Source organism: Canis lupus, chromosome 20 (genome assembly GCF_003254725.2).
Source record: "Canis lupus dingo isolate Sandy chromosome 20, ASM325472v2, whole genome shotgun sequence".
NCBI classification, from domain to species: Eukaryota; Metazoa; Chordata; class Mammalia; order Carnivora; family Canidae; genus Canis; species Canis lupus.
This window is the reverse complement of record NC_064262.1, coordinates 55,386,980-55,401,571: the sequence shown is the minus strand read 5'-3', so window position 1 is coordinate 55,401,571 and position 14,592 is coordinate 55,386,980. Positions and strand designations below refer to the sequence as shown.

Genomic DNA, 14,592 nt, shown 5'->3' with positions numbered 1-14,592 from the left:
CACAAACACTTGTTGTCTGGCCTGCTCTGGCCTCCCCTGGCCCTGGCTGGAACTGGGACCCAGAGCCGGGCTGCAAGGAGGAAACCGAGCAGCAGGGGAGCTGGGAGCCGCTCCTGGGCCCAGTTCCCAGGACTCACAGCTGCATCCTCCTGGGGGGGCCCCAGCTGGCCCAGCCACCTCACTCTCTGGCTCCTGCGTGTTCTGCTGGCTCATTCCCACGGAAATCGAGTCTGGATCTGGGAGTCCTCTGGTGGGGCTTCCAGGATCCGTCCACCCAGCGACTGTCTCAAATCTCACCTGAGAATTTACCTGAGCCCAGGAAGATTTGTCTTCAACCTTGGGTCAGATTCAGCCCATCTGGGGCTACAGGATTTTCTAAAGGGCTCTCAGGTGATTCTGATACAAAGGGTTCCTCCGGGCTGTACTTTAAGAAACACGCTTCAGCTTACGCAGGTGGGTAAACTGAGTCCCGGAGGGAGCAAAGGGGCTTGCCCAGAGCCAGAGTTGGTCTGTTTTTCCTTTGGGCTCTCTAGCCTCTTTCTCCCTGCCCCCTCCACACCGGGTCTCTGTTTTTGATTCTGGATCTCCTTCCTCTCCTTTCTTTCGCTCACGCCCCCCTCTGCCCCGCTCAACAGCGCATCCGGCCGGGTTCACCATTCCGGAGGAATCCCCCGAGCCTTTGGCCCCGCCCCAGGCCCCGCCCCCTCCCGATGGCGTGCTCCCATTGGCCTCTTCGTACGCCGCCCGCCCTGCCATTGGCTGATTCCACGCCCGCGGCCCGCCCCCCTCCGCCGGCCCCTCTGCAACCTTTCCGCGGGGGCGGGGCGGAGGGGGCGGGGCCGCGCCGGGGCGGGGCGACGAGGGGGCGTGGCCGAGCTTCCCGCCCCGCCCCGCCCCGTCCGGTCCCTGCTCAGTCCTCCCGCGCGAGTCCCGCGGCCGCCGCAACGGCCCCTCGGAGGCGGCTGGACGGAGCCTCGACGGTTGGACCGACGGACAGGCCGCGGAGAGCAGGTGAGGGGGCGATGCCGGGGCGCCGTCCACCTGGGCGCGCCTCGGGGGCCACCTGGACGCCCTGCCTGCCTGCCCCGTGCCCCCGCGCCCCTGCCCGTCCGTAATCCTGCGTGTTTCCCTCCGTGTCCCCGGCACTCTCTTGCTCTTGGCTTAGGGGACGGCAGATTGGGTCTGAACTGCCCTCCCGAGCGTGCGGCTGTGTTCTGGGACCAGCGTGCCCCCACCCCCACGGGGACTCATGGACTCTGCCCCTTTCACCGTGCAGGGTGCCAGGTGCTGGGGCCTTCTGCCAGAGTCAGGAGGGCATTCCAGGTGGTGGGCAGCCTGGCCAGAGGTGTGGTCACGGGGATGTGTGTGGCTTCTGGCTGGTCCAGGCTGCAGGAAGCGCCACCGCCAGGCCCACCCAGACTGGCCACCTGGGAGCTCCCCGGTGGCCTGAAGCCTTGGCCTCAGTGTTGTCGTCTGTGAATTGGGACTGTAGCTGCCGAGGTAATTGGCAGGTGACCTGACCCAGATCTGCACGCATCAGGACGTCCTCTGTCCTGGGGGCTCTCCAGGAGGAGGGACAGCCCCAGCTGCAAACAGGCCTCTGGGCTTGCTTCCCCAGCATATCTGAGTCCAGCTGGGGGACTCGGACGCCCTGGGGGGCCATGGTGGAGGGAGGGCAGTTCAGCCTAGTGGTTGGGGAGTTCAGACCCTGGAATCAGACAGATCAGCTCCTGCTCCCCCACTCCCGGGCTATCCAAAACAAGTCATTGGATTCTCTGAGCCTCATGTCCTTTTCCTTTCCTTTTTTTTTTTTTTTTTTTTTAATTCATGAAAGACTGAGAGAGGCAGAGACACAGGCAGAGGGGGAAGCAGGCTCCCCACCAGGAGCCCGTTATGGGAATCAATCCCAGACCCTAGGATCGATGCCTTGAGCCAAAGGTAGATGCTCAACCGCTGAGCCACCCAGGTGTTCCTCATGTCCCTTTCCTGAATGGGAAGGGACATAACTCCTGAGGGGGTGGGTGGGGGAGAGGGCTGTTTCCAAGTTAAGTGCAAGAATGTTGGCCCTGCCTGTCTCCTCCTGGCTGTCCCTCTCTCCCCCTCCCTCACTCTGCTCCAGTCCTACCAACCTCCACCTCCCCCAACGCGCCAGACATGGTCCTGCCCCAGGGACTCCACTGCCACGCCAGGTCCGTGGGCACCAACTTTAAAGCATAACCAGTTGCTAGATGGGCTGGGCCACGGCCTGCCAGGCAAGGGCTGGGTGGCTGGGAGGAGCGGAGAGGGGCCGGCCCAGGGACGCTGTGCCTATGGAAACCAGAACAAAGAGTTGTCGCCCCAGCCACGCAAACACCTGGGCTCTGCTTCTCCCCCTTGGCAGGCCTGGTGGCCTGGGATGCTGCTAGTGGGTGAGTGCCCAGACCCCTGGGGGTGGGGCAACGGTGGTAGTGGGGGGCTTGAGCCCTGCTCTGATGAGGGTGGGAGGTCCCTAAGCAAATAGATGAGTCAGACAGGTGCAGACTGGGGGCTCTGTGGTGTCCCCTCCTGTGGTGTGGTCTTGGGCAGGTCAGATGCCCTCAGGACCTGTTCCCTCATCTGAGGCCTGGGTACAACTGGGGCCTTTCGGTTGCTTGGTGATCTGATATGGTGGGTTTGAGAGGCTTCAGCGTCCCTGTCTGTCCAAGGGGCCGGGAGAGGGTGCCTGAGGACAAAGCTCCAGCTGTTGTGGGGGAAATGTCCCCGCCCAGAGGCAGATGCTGAATAATGGCTGAGGCTTGTCTGGGTACAGCCCCAGGTGTTAGGGAGGTGGGGGAGGGTCCTAGAGATAAGCAGCACGTGCACCTCCCCTGGGGACCCCTCACCCCCACCTCCCACCGTGAGACAGCTCCCTGAGATCCCCCACCTGAGCTTTCCTGGAAGCTCCTCTGGCCAAGACCTTGGGATCCTCTAAGACTCCGTTCTCTGGGCCTCATTTTCCACTTCTGTCCAATGGGCAGGAAACATAGGTGTTCGTGCAGGAACATCATTCTGCTTAATTGTAATGGCGTGAAGGTGACGGAGAGACAGATGGATGTGGAAGTTAGCCTGGGGCATCTGGGAGGGACTCCTGAGGAGGTGACATTTGAGCTGAGGCCTGCAAGACAAGAAAAAAACAGCCATGTGGAGACCTGAAGGGAAGGGTCTTCCAGTCAGAAGACACAGCTGGTGCCAAGGCCCTGAGGCAGGCCGGGGAGGGGGGCGGCACCTGGAGTTTTGGAGGAATAGTGAGGAGGCCCATGTGATTGGAACCGAAGGAGTGAGGGGAAGAGGGTGCGGGGCAGGTCGTGTAAGATCCTGTGGGCAATGGGAAGAATTTGGGCTTTTACCCCAGAAAGGGGAGTGGTGAAGAACTGGGGGCTGAAGACCTGGGTCCTGCCGCAGGTGCTCACTGGCGCCCCCTGATGGCTTCTTCGGGGAGGACGGATAGGGAAGTGTGAGAGCAGGAGCCCGGAAGGGAGGGCCCAGGTGTGTGGGGGAGGGACTAGGAGGACTCAGGTAGGGGAGAGGGGAGCGATGGGTGCAGCTGGGGCTCACCGAGGGGCTGCGTTCCTGCCGCGGGACCCCGAAGCCTCCTCCACTTGCTGCTAAACATCTTCTGCTTGGCCTGAGCCTTTTCCGTGGGCTGTGCTCCCCCAACATTCACGCTTGGCCCCCAAGCCCCGCTTCAGTGGAAGGAAGTCTGACCATAGGTGACTGTCCCAACTCTGAGACAGGTGGCCAGACCCTGCTCGTCCTTGGGGCGGCCCCCCCAGGGCTCTGGAGAACCCAGTTTGAGACCCACTGGTGCCCCCAAGCCCCTCAGACAAGCAGGTTCCTCTCTTCCTTTCGCCACATCCAAATCGGGCACCGACTGCGAGGTCCCAGCAGTGGTTAATGAAAATGGGATGCAGGGGAGGCCCCGGTGTTGGCAGGGGGTATCCCGTGGGGGCGTTTGCTGCTGTGGCCACCCCGGGCCACCGTGGCCAGGGTTCGGAGAGGTGAGATGGAGTGGCGGTCCGGGCCCTGCTGAGCTGGTGCATCAATTATTGACACCCTTTGTGTGGGACATGAAGAATTCATGCGGTGGGGACGGGCTGCCTCGGAGGACGCCCCAGGGCTGCTGCAGCTGCTCGGCCTCGCGGAGCCACCGCTGCCTTGTCAGGAACTTTCCGGGCGGGTTGATGAACAGCCATGATTACAGATGACAGGCTATGAGCTTAGGTTATATTTAAAATGAGGGTATAGACTATTATTTGGCCATAAAAAGGAGCGAGGAGCCCACACATGTCGCCCCAGGGATGGAGCCCTAGCCCAGGACGCTGGGGGGGGTGGCGGGGAGCAGACAGGAGAGGCCCCAGGGCGTGGGAGTCCCCGGGTGGGACACGTCCGGGACGGGCTCCTGCATGGACGGGGAGGGGGCCTGGGGGGGCCGGGGGAGGGGGCTGCTGCTGTGGGATGGGGTTGCTTCTGGGGAGACAGAACAGCCTAGAACTGGACAATGGTGAGGGTTGCACAGTCTGAGTGTTGAGAGGCCACTGGGCTGTACACTTTGAAAAGCCACATTTTATGGCACGTGAATCACACGCTGATAAGACTCGGAAGAAAACAAAAGGTCATGAATGGTCAAAAATCCTAGCTTTCCCCTTTCCCTGCCATGTTTTACTACGATCTGTGCTCCCGAGGTCGTTTTCGCCCGTCGCGTGTTTGGTGGGAAGGGTGGGCGGCTGTCCCCTGGCTGTCCCCGCAGCCTCCGCTGACATCCACGCGGAAGGCTGCGCTGGCCGGGGCGCTGGGGGCCTTCCCGCCGGGGCCGGGCCACCGCTGCGCATCCGGGCCTCGTTTATTCTGCTGAGCATCTGGCCCAGGCGTTGGCCAACTTTTTCTAGGAAGGGCCCGAGAGCAAATATTCTGGGGGCCCCATGAGCCGCCCGGTGTCCCCCCCGTCTGTTCCAGGCTGGCGGCGTCGCGGGGAGACGGCAAGACTCACCGCAGGCACCTTGCGAGAATCGGTGGCCTGGGTGGCATCTGCCCCAGAGGGTCTGGGTGGCTTCTTATGTTTGCAAATTGGGTGGCACACCCCCTGGAGCTCAGGATAAACACGCGGATGTGCGTGTCAGCGTCTGTTTGCTTTTCTCTGGAGAGCGGGCGGTTTATAGGCCGATTGGGCTCGTGGGGAGCGGGATGCGGCACTGACGGGGCCCTGGGGGCTGAGGACCCCGGGGAGCAGGATTTCCTGCCCCCCCACCCCCCCGATTGCTGTCACCCCCGAGCCGGTGTGTAGAACCAGGAATGTGTGGGTTGGGGGGCCTCCCGCGGGACGGTGTCCTGGGAAGGTGCAAGGACCAGGGCTGGGAGCGGTTGCAGGCGCTGGGCTCCCGTGGGATGGGGGGCAGGGGGGTCTCCCACCCCCACCGCCAGGGCCTCCCCCTCCCGGGCCCGGGCCGCCGAGTGCGCTCGGGAATTGGTTAGTCACTCAGCAGTCACGCAGCCAGGCTCGGCCGCCGGCGCAGGGCTGGGTACTGTGCACCCCGGGCCTGGCATTGGAACCTACGTCCTGCACCAATGGGCCACACAGGGGACTGTCACAAACAGGGTGAGCGGGAGGGGACCGGGAGTGAGTGATGTGGGGTGTCGGGGAGCCCCTCGGAGCGAGCCCCCTGCTCCCGACCCCCGCAGAGCACCCTGAGTGCGGGAGCCCACTGAGCCACCGCCGGCCTGGAGGACGGGTCGCCACCGTCACCCCGGAGAGCTTGGACCGGCTGCTGGGTTTGGGGGCCGAAGGGACTGGAAAGAACAGGGTCCACAGGGCGGGGTGGACCTTTCCTGCTGCGTGCCCCTCACCTCTCGGGGGAGGCCCGGGGATGGCCCTGCCTCCCGGCTTTGCCCCCACGGGTGGAGGATGCCGGGACAGCGCAGAGGGCAGCTGCCAGGGTGTTTGGGAGCTGGAGGGGCCAAATGGGGACAAGGACAAAGTTCCTGGTCCCAAAAGGTGAAGTGGGGTTGGCAGGGGAGGTGTGCACTGGGCTCCACAGTCCTGGGGAGGGTCAGGGCACAAGCTAGCAGGGCCAAGGACTCTGTACCTGGGCACCCAATTCTCAGATGGGAGAGCTGTCCCCAAGGGCGTGGGGCCTGCCTGGGGCCCCTGTGGGGAGATGTCAGGGCTGCAGGAGGACAGGGACAGTGGCCTTCACTCTCTCGCTGCTCCCCTAACACACCAGGCGCAGTCCTGCCCCAGGGCCTTTGCACCAGCTGTTTCCTCTGCCTCACTCACCTTTCCCCCAGGCCTCGTCCTTCCTGTCCCAGCTCCGGCAGCTCCACCTCAGTGAGGCCTTCCTGACTGTCCCAGCCAAGGTCCCCTGCTGTCCCTGGCTGTCACCCCCCCACCCTTGGCCCTCATCTCTCCCTGAAACTGTCCTGTTTTTTGTGTTCACTGGTTTCTGGTGTCTCCTCCTGCCAGCAAGGAAGACGCCTCTTAGGGGGCTGCTCTGGAAATCTGGAGGGCTCTCTCTCTGCTCGCGGTGACAACAGGATGTCCCGGCGTCGGGGGCAGGGAGTGGGGACACTAGGCATCCAGCCATGAGCCTGGGGTAGCCCCTGACCCCACCACTTCCTGATGTGCCACCGGAAACAAACTGTTGAGCAGGGTTTTGCACGGTTTGAATATTCAGTGACTGTTCCAGAAATGCAAGTCCTGGTTAAGTTGAGGCAAAGGTGGCCCTTTGTGATAGGAATTGCAGCTGCTTGCTCACTGCGGCGGTGCCGCACGTGCGACCTCTGCGAGATGCACTCTATCCTCGTGCGGTGGGCGCGAGCTGCTAAGGTGGGAAGTTCTTTCTGGCCAACCATCCGTTATCAGGCACCCACTATGTGCCGGGCCAGGTAGCAGTGATTCGCGAATCCCACCCTGCGTGATCCTTTTATTTCTGTTTGTCCTACAGTTTGGGCCAAATCCTGATTTTTCAAATGTTAAATTTGTTGAGCATTGTAAATGCAAGGCATAAAAAAATGAGGCATAAAACATAAAGGGCATGGGGGTATAAAAATATATTTTTTATTAAAATATTTTATGTATTTATTCATGAGGGATACAGAGGGAAAGGCAGAGGCACAGGCAAAGGGAGAAGCAGGCCCCCTGCGGGGAACCTGATGTGGGACTCGATCCCGGGACCCTGGGGTCACGCCCTGGGCCGAAGGCAGATGCTCAACTGCTGAGCCACCCAGGCGCCCCTAAAATATCTATACTTAATGTATACATAGTGAGTGTTCAGCTTGATGACATATGACCCACATACCATAGAATTCACCGCTTTAAAGTATTCAACTTCCAGAACGTTCCCTCTCCCTAAAAAGCAACCCCACCCCATCAGGTGTCACATCCCCTCCCCCAGCCCCCAGCCCCCAGCCCCCACAAGCCTCTTTCCCGTCCATGGAGGAGCCCGTCCTGGACGTGTCACACGCACGGACTGACACCCGTGGGGCCTCCTGTGTTTGGTCCCTCCCTGAGTGTCGTGGGCTCGGGGTCCGTCCCCAGGGTGGCGTGTGGCGCCTCGCCCCTGTTGACGGCCGAGGGACGTGCCCGTGCGTGGAGCAGAGGCGTTATATTTGTCCCTTCACCGTTGATGGACACTGGGTTGATTCCAGTCTGGCCGTATGAACCATGCTGCCGTGCACGCGCGTGTACAAGTTTTTGTGTGGATCTGCGTTCTCATCTCTTTTGGGTGGCTACCTGGGAGCGGAATCGCTGGGTCACGTGGTGAGTCTGTGTGTTGGAGGAGCTGCCAAAAACTGGCTTTCACAGCAGCTGCCCCACTTCCCGTTGCCCACAGTGGGGCTGGGGCCGCGGTTTCCACCCGGCCTGGTGGGCGCTCGTGACGCCCGTTGCTGGGCCAGCAGCCACCCGTCCTGGCATGAGGCAAGGCCTTTATGGTGTTGACTGGCATTGCCCTAGCGGCCAGTGATGTTGAGCATCTTTCCAGCTGCTTGTTGGCCATTTATGCCTCCTTTGGAGAAAGATTCAAAATTTTTTATCGAGATATAATTCACATTCCATAAAATTCACCCTATGAAAGTGTACAATTAAAAAAAAAGTGTACAATTTGCTGGATTTTAGCGTAATCACAGAATTGTACGGCCAGTTAGCTTGATGGCTTTTTACATGTGTGTAGACCTAGATCAAGATGCAAAGCGTGGGATGTTCCAGACCCCTTCCCTGGTCAACCTGCCTCACACTACCACCTTTATACATTTATTTGTTTTTAAATATTTTTAAAAGATTTTATTTGAGAGAGAGAGAGAGAACGAGTAGGGGGGAGCTGCAGATGGAGAGGGAGAAGCAGACTCCCCGCTGAGCAGGGAGCCCAACGAGGGGCTCGATCCCAGGACCCTGGGATCATGACCTGAGCCAAAGGCAGACACCCAACCGACTGAACCACGCAGATGCCCCTGAAGATCTTATTGGGTGTAAGTGCATTGGGTGTAAGTAATCTTCACACCTGACATGGGGCTTAAACTCACAATCCCAATATTAAGGGTCACACGTCTACCCACTGAGCCAGCCAGGCGCCTCTTATTTTGTGTTTAATTGATGGGTGCAGGCAGACGGTGGTGTCTGCGATGCCATTTCATTCAATTGAATGAATTGGGACCCAAATCATTGCATAATAACCAGGTGGCTTGGGTCTAGAAGGCTGGAGCCCCCCAGAAGGCAGGGACAGGATCTCTTTGGGTCATTGCAGCGTCCCCAGGGCCTGGGACAGTTGGTGCTCCATAAATGCTCACTAGTGACTGGATGAGTGTTCTAGCCCAGCCCTGGACCCTCTGCCGGGCTCCTTTAGCTTTGACGACAGTGGGACGCTCCGGCACTGGGTGGACGGGGACCCGAGCCCCTCGGCGGCTCCTGGACGGCCGTGCCCCAGAAGGGCTGGCTGACGTGGCGCAGCCTGGCCACCTCCCGGCTTGCCGGCCCTGACCTGGGCGAGTGAGCAGGAAGGAAGGAAGGCCGGGGTTTATTTTCGTCTGCGGCCTGCTCCCCCGGGATGGGAGTCATCTCCTTGTCTGCCTGCCTGGGTGGGGGGTTTCTGGCCGAACAATGGGTCGGGCGGGGGGGGGGGGGTCATGCAGCTGGGCTGGCCCAGGTGTTAGCAGGTCTGGGGCCCGCCGGAGGGGTTAGGAGTACGGAGGCCCGGGGGGAGGCTGCAGCTGCCTCCGCCCACCCCCCCCAACCCCTGGCCTTCTGGGCGCAGGAGGGGGGGCCTGCTGGGGGCCTGGCCCCCCTCCGGAACCAACACACTCAACCAGGACTTGCAGATTGGGAGGCCAAGGCCCAGAGAGGGACGGAGCCGCCCGGGGTCACCCAGAGGCCAAGGCAGGCAGCAGGCCCCGGGCTCAGGGGGGTCCGCTTCCTCTCTGAGCCTGTTTGTCCATCTGTAAGTGGGGGAGGCTGAGCCCAGGGCCCTGGGGGGTTCCTTCCCGTGTGTGAGGTTTGTGGACATCCTTTCCCTCACACATTCAGTGAGCACTTACGGAGCGCCTGCTGTGTACCGGGCCCTGGGCTGACCACCGGAGGCGCCGTGTGAACAAGGGAGACCCAGCCCCGGCCTCCCCGTCAGGCGAGGGGGCGAACAGCGAGATCAAGGTGTGCAAGGCCAAGATGGAGCATGGCCAGGGTGCCATGGGTGCCAAGGGGCAGCTGGCCCAGCCTGGGACACCCAGGACGGCCTCCGGGAGGAGGTGACCATGACGCTGGCACTTGGATGAGCAGTTAACAGGATGAGTAATAGGGAGGTGCTGGGGCAGGGAACAGAATAGAACTTTCTAGAGAGAGTGGTGGGAAGGCATCTGGGAGGCATAGGTACTCCTTGTGCCAAGTGGCCAGCCTGAAAGTTAAATCCAGGCAGGCCACCCAGCCCCTCGCCCAGGGAGAGCTCACAGCCTGGGGGGCATTGGGGTTGGCCGCAAGCTCCAGCCCTAGGACAGAGTTAGTTTGGACTTTCCCCCACTTTGCAGATGAAGAAACTGAGGCACGGCGTAGTCGTGGTGCTTGACCAAGCGGCCAGATCTGGGAGCACGCCCTAAGTACTGGGGACCTGGCACTGAACCAGCTCCCGGCCCTCAAAAACTCGAGCCGATTTGCAGGCGTCACGTGGGGAAGGGCAGACAGGCGCGCAGAGGCAGGCCGCTGCCACCGCCGTGTGGCCTTGGGGACGTGTCTCAGCCTCTCTGAGCCTCGGTAACTTCTTCAGCAAACTGGCAGCCAGCCTGCTACCTGGCGGAAATGACGAATCGGGCACCCGCTGCCGGCCCAGGCCTGCCGCGTGGTGCTGAGTCAGCGGCACCCTGCTCTGGCCCAGGCCCCCGCGCTCCGGGGGCCCGCGTGGGAGGTACGGAGGGCGGCCCCGTTATCCCCGTGCCCACCCCGACCTCTGAGGCCAGGCCACGGGGCAGCCCCGGGGGTGGGCCTGGTCTCGGGGCGGGAGCGCTCACAAAGACGGGCTTTGTAGGGGCTCTGGGGGCTGGGTGGGCACCCACGTGGCCTTCCTGGGCTGACCGGCCTGGGGCCGTGGGTGAGGGCGGGGGGTGGGCCTCAGGCTCGCCTCGTTCACTTTCCTGACGTCTCCAGGACACGGTAGGTGAGGAAGCAGGCCCCTCGCCTCCCCTGTGGGCCGGGCTGCTGCAGGCCAGGTGGGGAGAGGGGCCTGCTGGAGGGGGCAGGGCAGCGATGGGGGTGCCTGGGTGCCGCGTGGCCAGGGAGCTGCCCCGTCGCCGTCGGGTTGTTCATGGATGGCCTCCTAGAGGAGGTCGCAGCCAAGCCGAGCTGGGGAAATGGAACTTCGAGAAGAGGCAGGGCTAAGGGGCCGGGGCTTTGGGGGATGAATAGGAGTTTGCCAGGGAGGCTGCAGGCCCCCGAATGAGGCATGGGGCCGAGTCCTGGGAACTACGGGAGCTGCCAGCGGGCGCCCAGATGCCCGGGCGAGGAGGCAGTCGGGCACCGCAGGAAGGAGGCCGGAGGGGCGGCTTCAGAGCCCGGGCCCTCTGCAGGCGGGCCAGTGGAGACGGGTGAGAACACAGCCCGCAGCCGGAGGCCCGGTCACGGCGCCCGAGAGCTGGCCTGCTGTGCCAGCCCTTCCTGGGCGGGAGCTGTCCCTGGTCAGTGTCACCCTATCGGGAGGCGTCGCTGGAGCAGTGTTTCTAGAAACCTCACGCGTGGCCCCCTGGCCCAGGCGGCTGCCCACCTGACCCGTTCCACGTCCGCTGTGAACTCCAGGGGAGAGTAAGGCCGGGGGATCGGAAGTAACGGGGCTCGTCCGCACTAACAGCCCCGGGGCTGGGACCCCGTCCTACTGAACTGCAGGATGGCGGCTGGGGAATGACAAGCTGGACTTGGGGGGCATGGAACCTGCCCGTGAGAACTCACCCTGAGCCCCTCCTCAGCCCACAGCGACGATGTGGCGGGTCTGGGGGGCTGGGGCCAGGGCCCGCAAGTAGTCGGCTTCAGAACGTGCTGCCCAGGTTGCACCGTTCACCATTAGGCATTAGTCACGTGTCCCTGCCCCGCCCGGGCCCCGCACCCGGCCCTGGAGCCCGGCAGGTGCTTCCCCGCAGGCCTCTGGGACCGTGGGGACTGACGCCCGTGCGCCTTTCCTCCCGGCAGGGCCGATGGACGCCTTCAGCACCAAGAGCCTGGTCCTGCAGGCCCAGAAGAAGCTCCTGAGCAAGATGGCATCCAAGGCCACCGTGGCCGTGTTCATCGACGACACGAGCAGCGAGGTGCTGGACGAGCTGTACCGCGCCACCAAGGAGTTCACCCGCAGCCGCAAGGAGGCCCAGAAGGTGCTCAAGAACCTGGTCAAAGTGGCCGTGAAGCTGGGTGTCCTGCTCCGCGGCGGGCAGCTGGGCGGCGAGGAGCTGGCGCTGCTGCAGCGCTTCCGCCACAGGGCGCGCCGCCTGGCCATGACCGCCGTCAGCTTCCACCAGGTGGACTTCACCTTCGACCGGCGCGTGCTGGCCGCCGCGCTGCACGAGTGCCGCGACCTGCTGCACCAGGCCGTGGGCGCGCACCTGACCGCCAAGTCCCACGGCCGCATCAACCACGTGTTCGGCCACTTGGCCGACTGCGACTTCCTGGCCGCGCTCTACGGGCCCGCCGAGCCCTACCGCTCGCACCTGCGCCGCATCTGCGAGGGCCTCACCAGGATGCTGGACGACGACAGCATATGACCCCGGGCCCGGGTTTCCTGCGGGGCGGGGGTGGTGGCGGTTCGAGGATCTCCCTTCTCCCATCCCACCTGGCCAAGGCCCCGGGACACGTCCCCTCGGAGAGGATGCTGATCTGCGGCAGCGGCGTAAGGCCCCAGGTCCCTTCCGCCCCAATTCCGGAGGAGCCCGGCCCGCCCCTCCAGCCACTGGATGCCTCTGAAAGCTGGCGCTCGCCACTTAACCACCTTAACGATGTTGCCTGTTCCTTCCGACAGGGTAACGATGAACCAGAAGCCAGGTAGTGTTAGGGGGTGAGCTGCATCTCCCCGCAGTCTTTGAGGTCCTAGCCCCCAGGATCTCTGAATGTGACCTTATTTGGAAATAGGGTCGTTGCAGATGTACCTAGTTAAGACAACACCACGCCGAGTTGAGCTGGGCCCCTGGTCCTTGTAAGAAGGGGGCGTTCGGACGCAGATAAGGCCGTGTGAAGATGGGGGGGGACGCTGCAGGACACAACAGGACGCTGTTGTGTCTACAAGCCAGGGACCCCCCGGGACTGTCCGCAGCCTCTAGAAGCCAGAGGGACGCCTGGAGCGGCCGTCAGGAGCCAGCCCCGCTGACACCCTGACGGCTGACTCCGGCCTCCAGAACTGAGAGGGAACACATTTCTCTTGCTGCACCTGCCGAGGGGGGCAGCGGGTGCACTCGGTTCCAGCAGGGAAGGTGTGTAGGGAGCCTAGGAAAGTGCTGGGGTGGCTGCTATCGGTAAGGACGCCTCAGTGGGGTTGGAATTGCAGCCCTGACTCCCACGGGGAGGGGACAGTGTGCCCCCGACTCCGGGCTCCAGCGTAAGGCCATCTGAGATGCACGCCCACTTTAAGATTATTTCATTTGCGTTCAGTCGGCCAACTGTTTTTACGAGACCTCAGAAAGCAAACCTCAACAGATTTTGGCTTTGGGGACACCCAGAGAATGCAGGGATTCTCAAGCTCAGGGTGCAGATGGACACACGGGGTGTGAGCGTGTATTTGTGATTCTTGTCTGTCAGGAGGGGCGTGTGTTTTAGCAGGCCTGCGGCAGGTGGGCCGAGGCAGGGGTGGGAAGGTTATTTGGGGCACCCGTGGGACTGGGGAGGAGGGGCATGACATCTCCTGACGAGTTTTGCAGACCCAGGTCTGTTGGGCAAAGCTTTCAGAGCCCTGCAGGCCTTTTTAGGCAAGACGACGGGACTGGTCAGCCCTGTCGCCCGAGGCAGCGGCATTATTCAAAAGCAAGGACACTGCGTACCAATCCAGGTGTGGAGCTCGCCTCCAACACTCGCCTGAGCCCGCACCGCCCGCTGCCCCTCTGGCCGCCGCAGTCCCCACCACACCCTTTCGCCTCTGCTGCCCCTGCTGCGCTGGCTGACGCGGCGCTACTGCCCCTGCGGCAGGACGGCCTTCCTCTGGTTTCTGCTTCCCCAAGGAAGCCAAAGTTCTCCTGCCTAGGAGCCAGCTGTCCCACCTCTGCCCCACCCCAAGGAGAACCTGCCCCCCCATCTTCTGTCAGGAGACAGATCTTCACGTTCGAGAACAAACGTGCACTCTGAGCACCCGAGAGGCCCCAGGGGCTTGGAAAGCCTCCGTCCTCAGCTTGGCACACCGAATGCATCAACGTGCGTAACACTCTGTTCTTGTGTCCTGCTGGGCTGTCCAGCCTGTCTCGACTCTTCATACGTTTGAAATTTAATTTAGAAAAACCAAAGCGCTACAGAACTATTTAAATAAAAGCACGTATCTTCCATTTGCATTATGTGGAACTAGCGATTAAATTGCTGGTGCCGCCTGACAGCTTTCCCTCGCCCTCCAGGGGCTGCTGCCTCTCGACTGAGCTTGTGGGTAACGTCATGCGCCTGTGGTCCCTGCTGACAGGTTCAAGTCCTGTTCCCCGGGGCGCCAGGGGGAAAGACTCACGGGCCTGCAGAGCTGGAGCTCGGCCTGTGCACGCCCAAACCAGGTTCGGTTCAGCTCCCCATCATGACTAAAGCCCCCGGGGCCAGGGTGGCTGCCTTCTTGAGTCTACCTGAAAGCTACCTAAAGACGCACACAGATGGCTGGTGTGGGCATGGGCCACTGTGTGTCCAGATGTCCTGCCACGTCCCGGGACACAGCACCCACGGGCCCTGCATCCTTGATGGGCCCCTGGGATTCAGAAGTGGTAAATGGTTCCAGGCTGACCGTCAAGGGTCGGGCCCATGTGACCCTCAGCACCCCCGGATATGACATCACTGCTGCCGTATTTCCGCAGGGGGCCCCGGGCAGCCAATCACCTCCAGGGTGCTGTGGAGACACACTGGGTCCTTCAGTCCACTGAACCCCAAAGCCAGGAGCAGCAGAGGCT

General features: G+C 62.3%; 1 protein-coding gene across 4 annotated transcripts; it reads left to right on the top strand.

Annotated features, from left to right (window-relative positions):
* Positions 1–872: 872 nt before the first annotated feature.
* TNFAIP8L1 (TNF alpha induced protein 8 like 1) lies at positions 873–14,001 on the top strand. Of its 4 annotated transcripts, none has more exons than XM_025457031.3 (2): positions 873–1,011; positions 11,669–14,001. In XM_025457031.3, exon 2 carries the CDS (start codon positions 11,674–11,676, stop codon positions 12,232–12,234), a length of 561 nt encoding a protein of 186 aa, XP_025312816.1. In that variant the 5' UTR covers positions 873–1,011; positions 11,669–11,673; the 3' UTR covers positions 12,235–14,001. The 4 variants fall into 4 exon arrangements, with proteins under 4 accessions (XP_025312816.1, XP_025312819.1, XP_035558816.1 ...); XM_025457034.3 differs by lacking the exon at positions 873–1,011 and adding an exon at positions 9,341–9,652; XM_035702923.2 differs by lacking the exon at positions 873–1,011 and adding an exon at positions 9,702–10,646.
* The last annotated feature ends 591 nt before the right edge of the window (positions 14,002–14,592 follow it).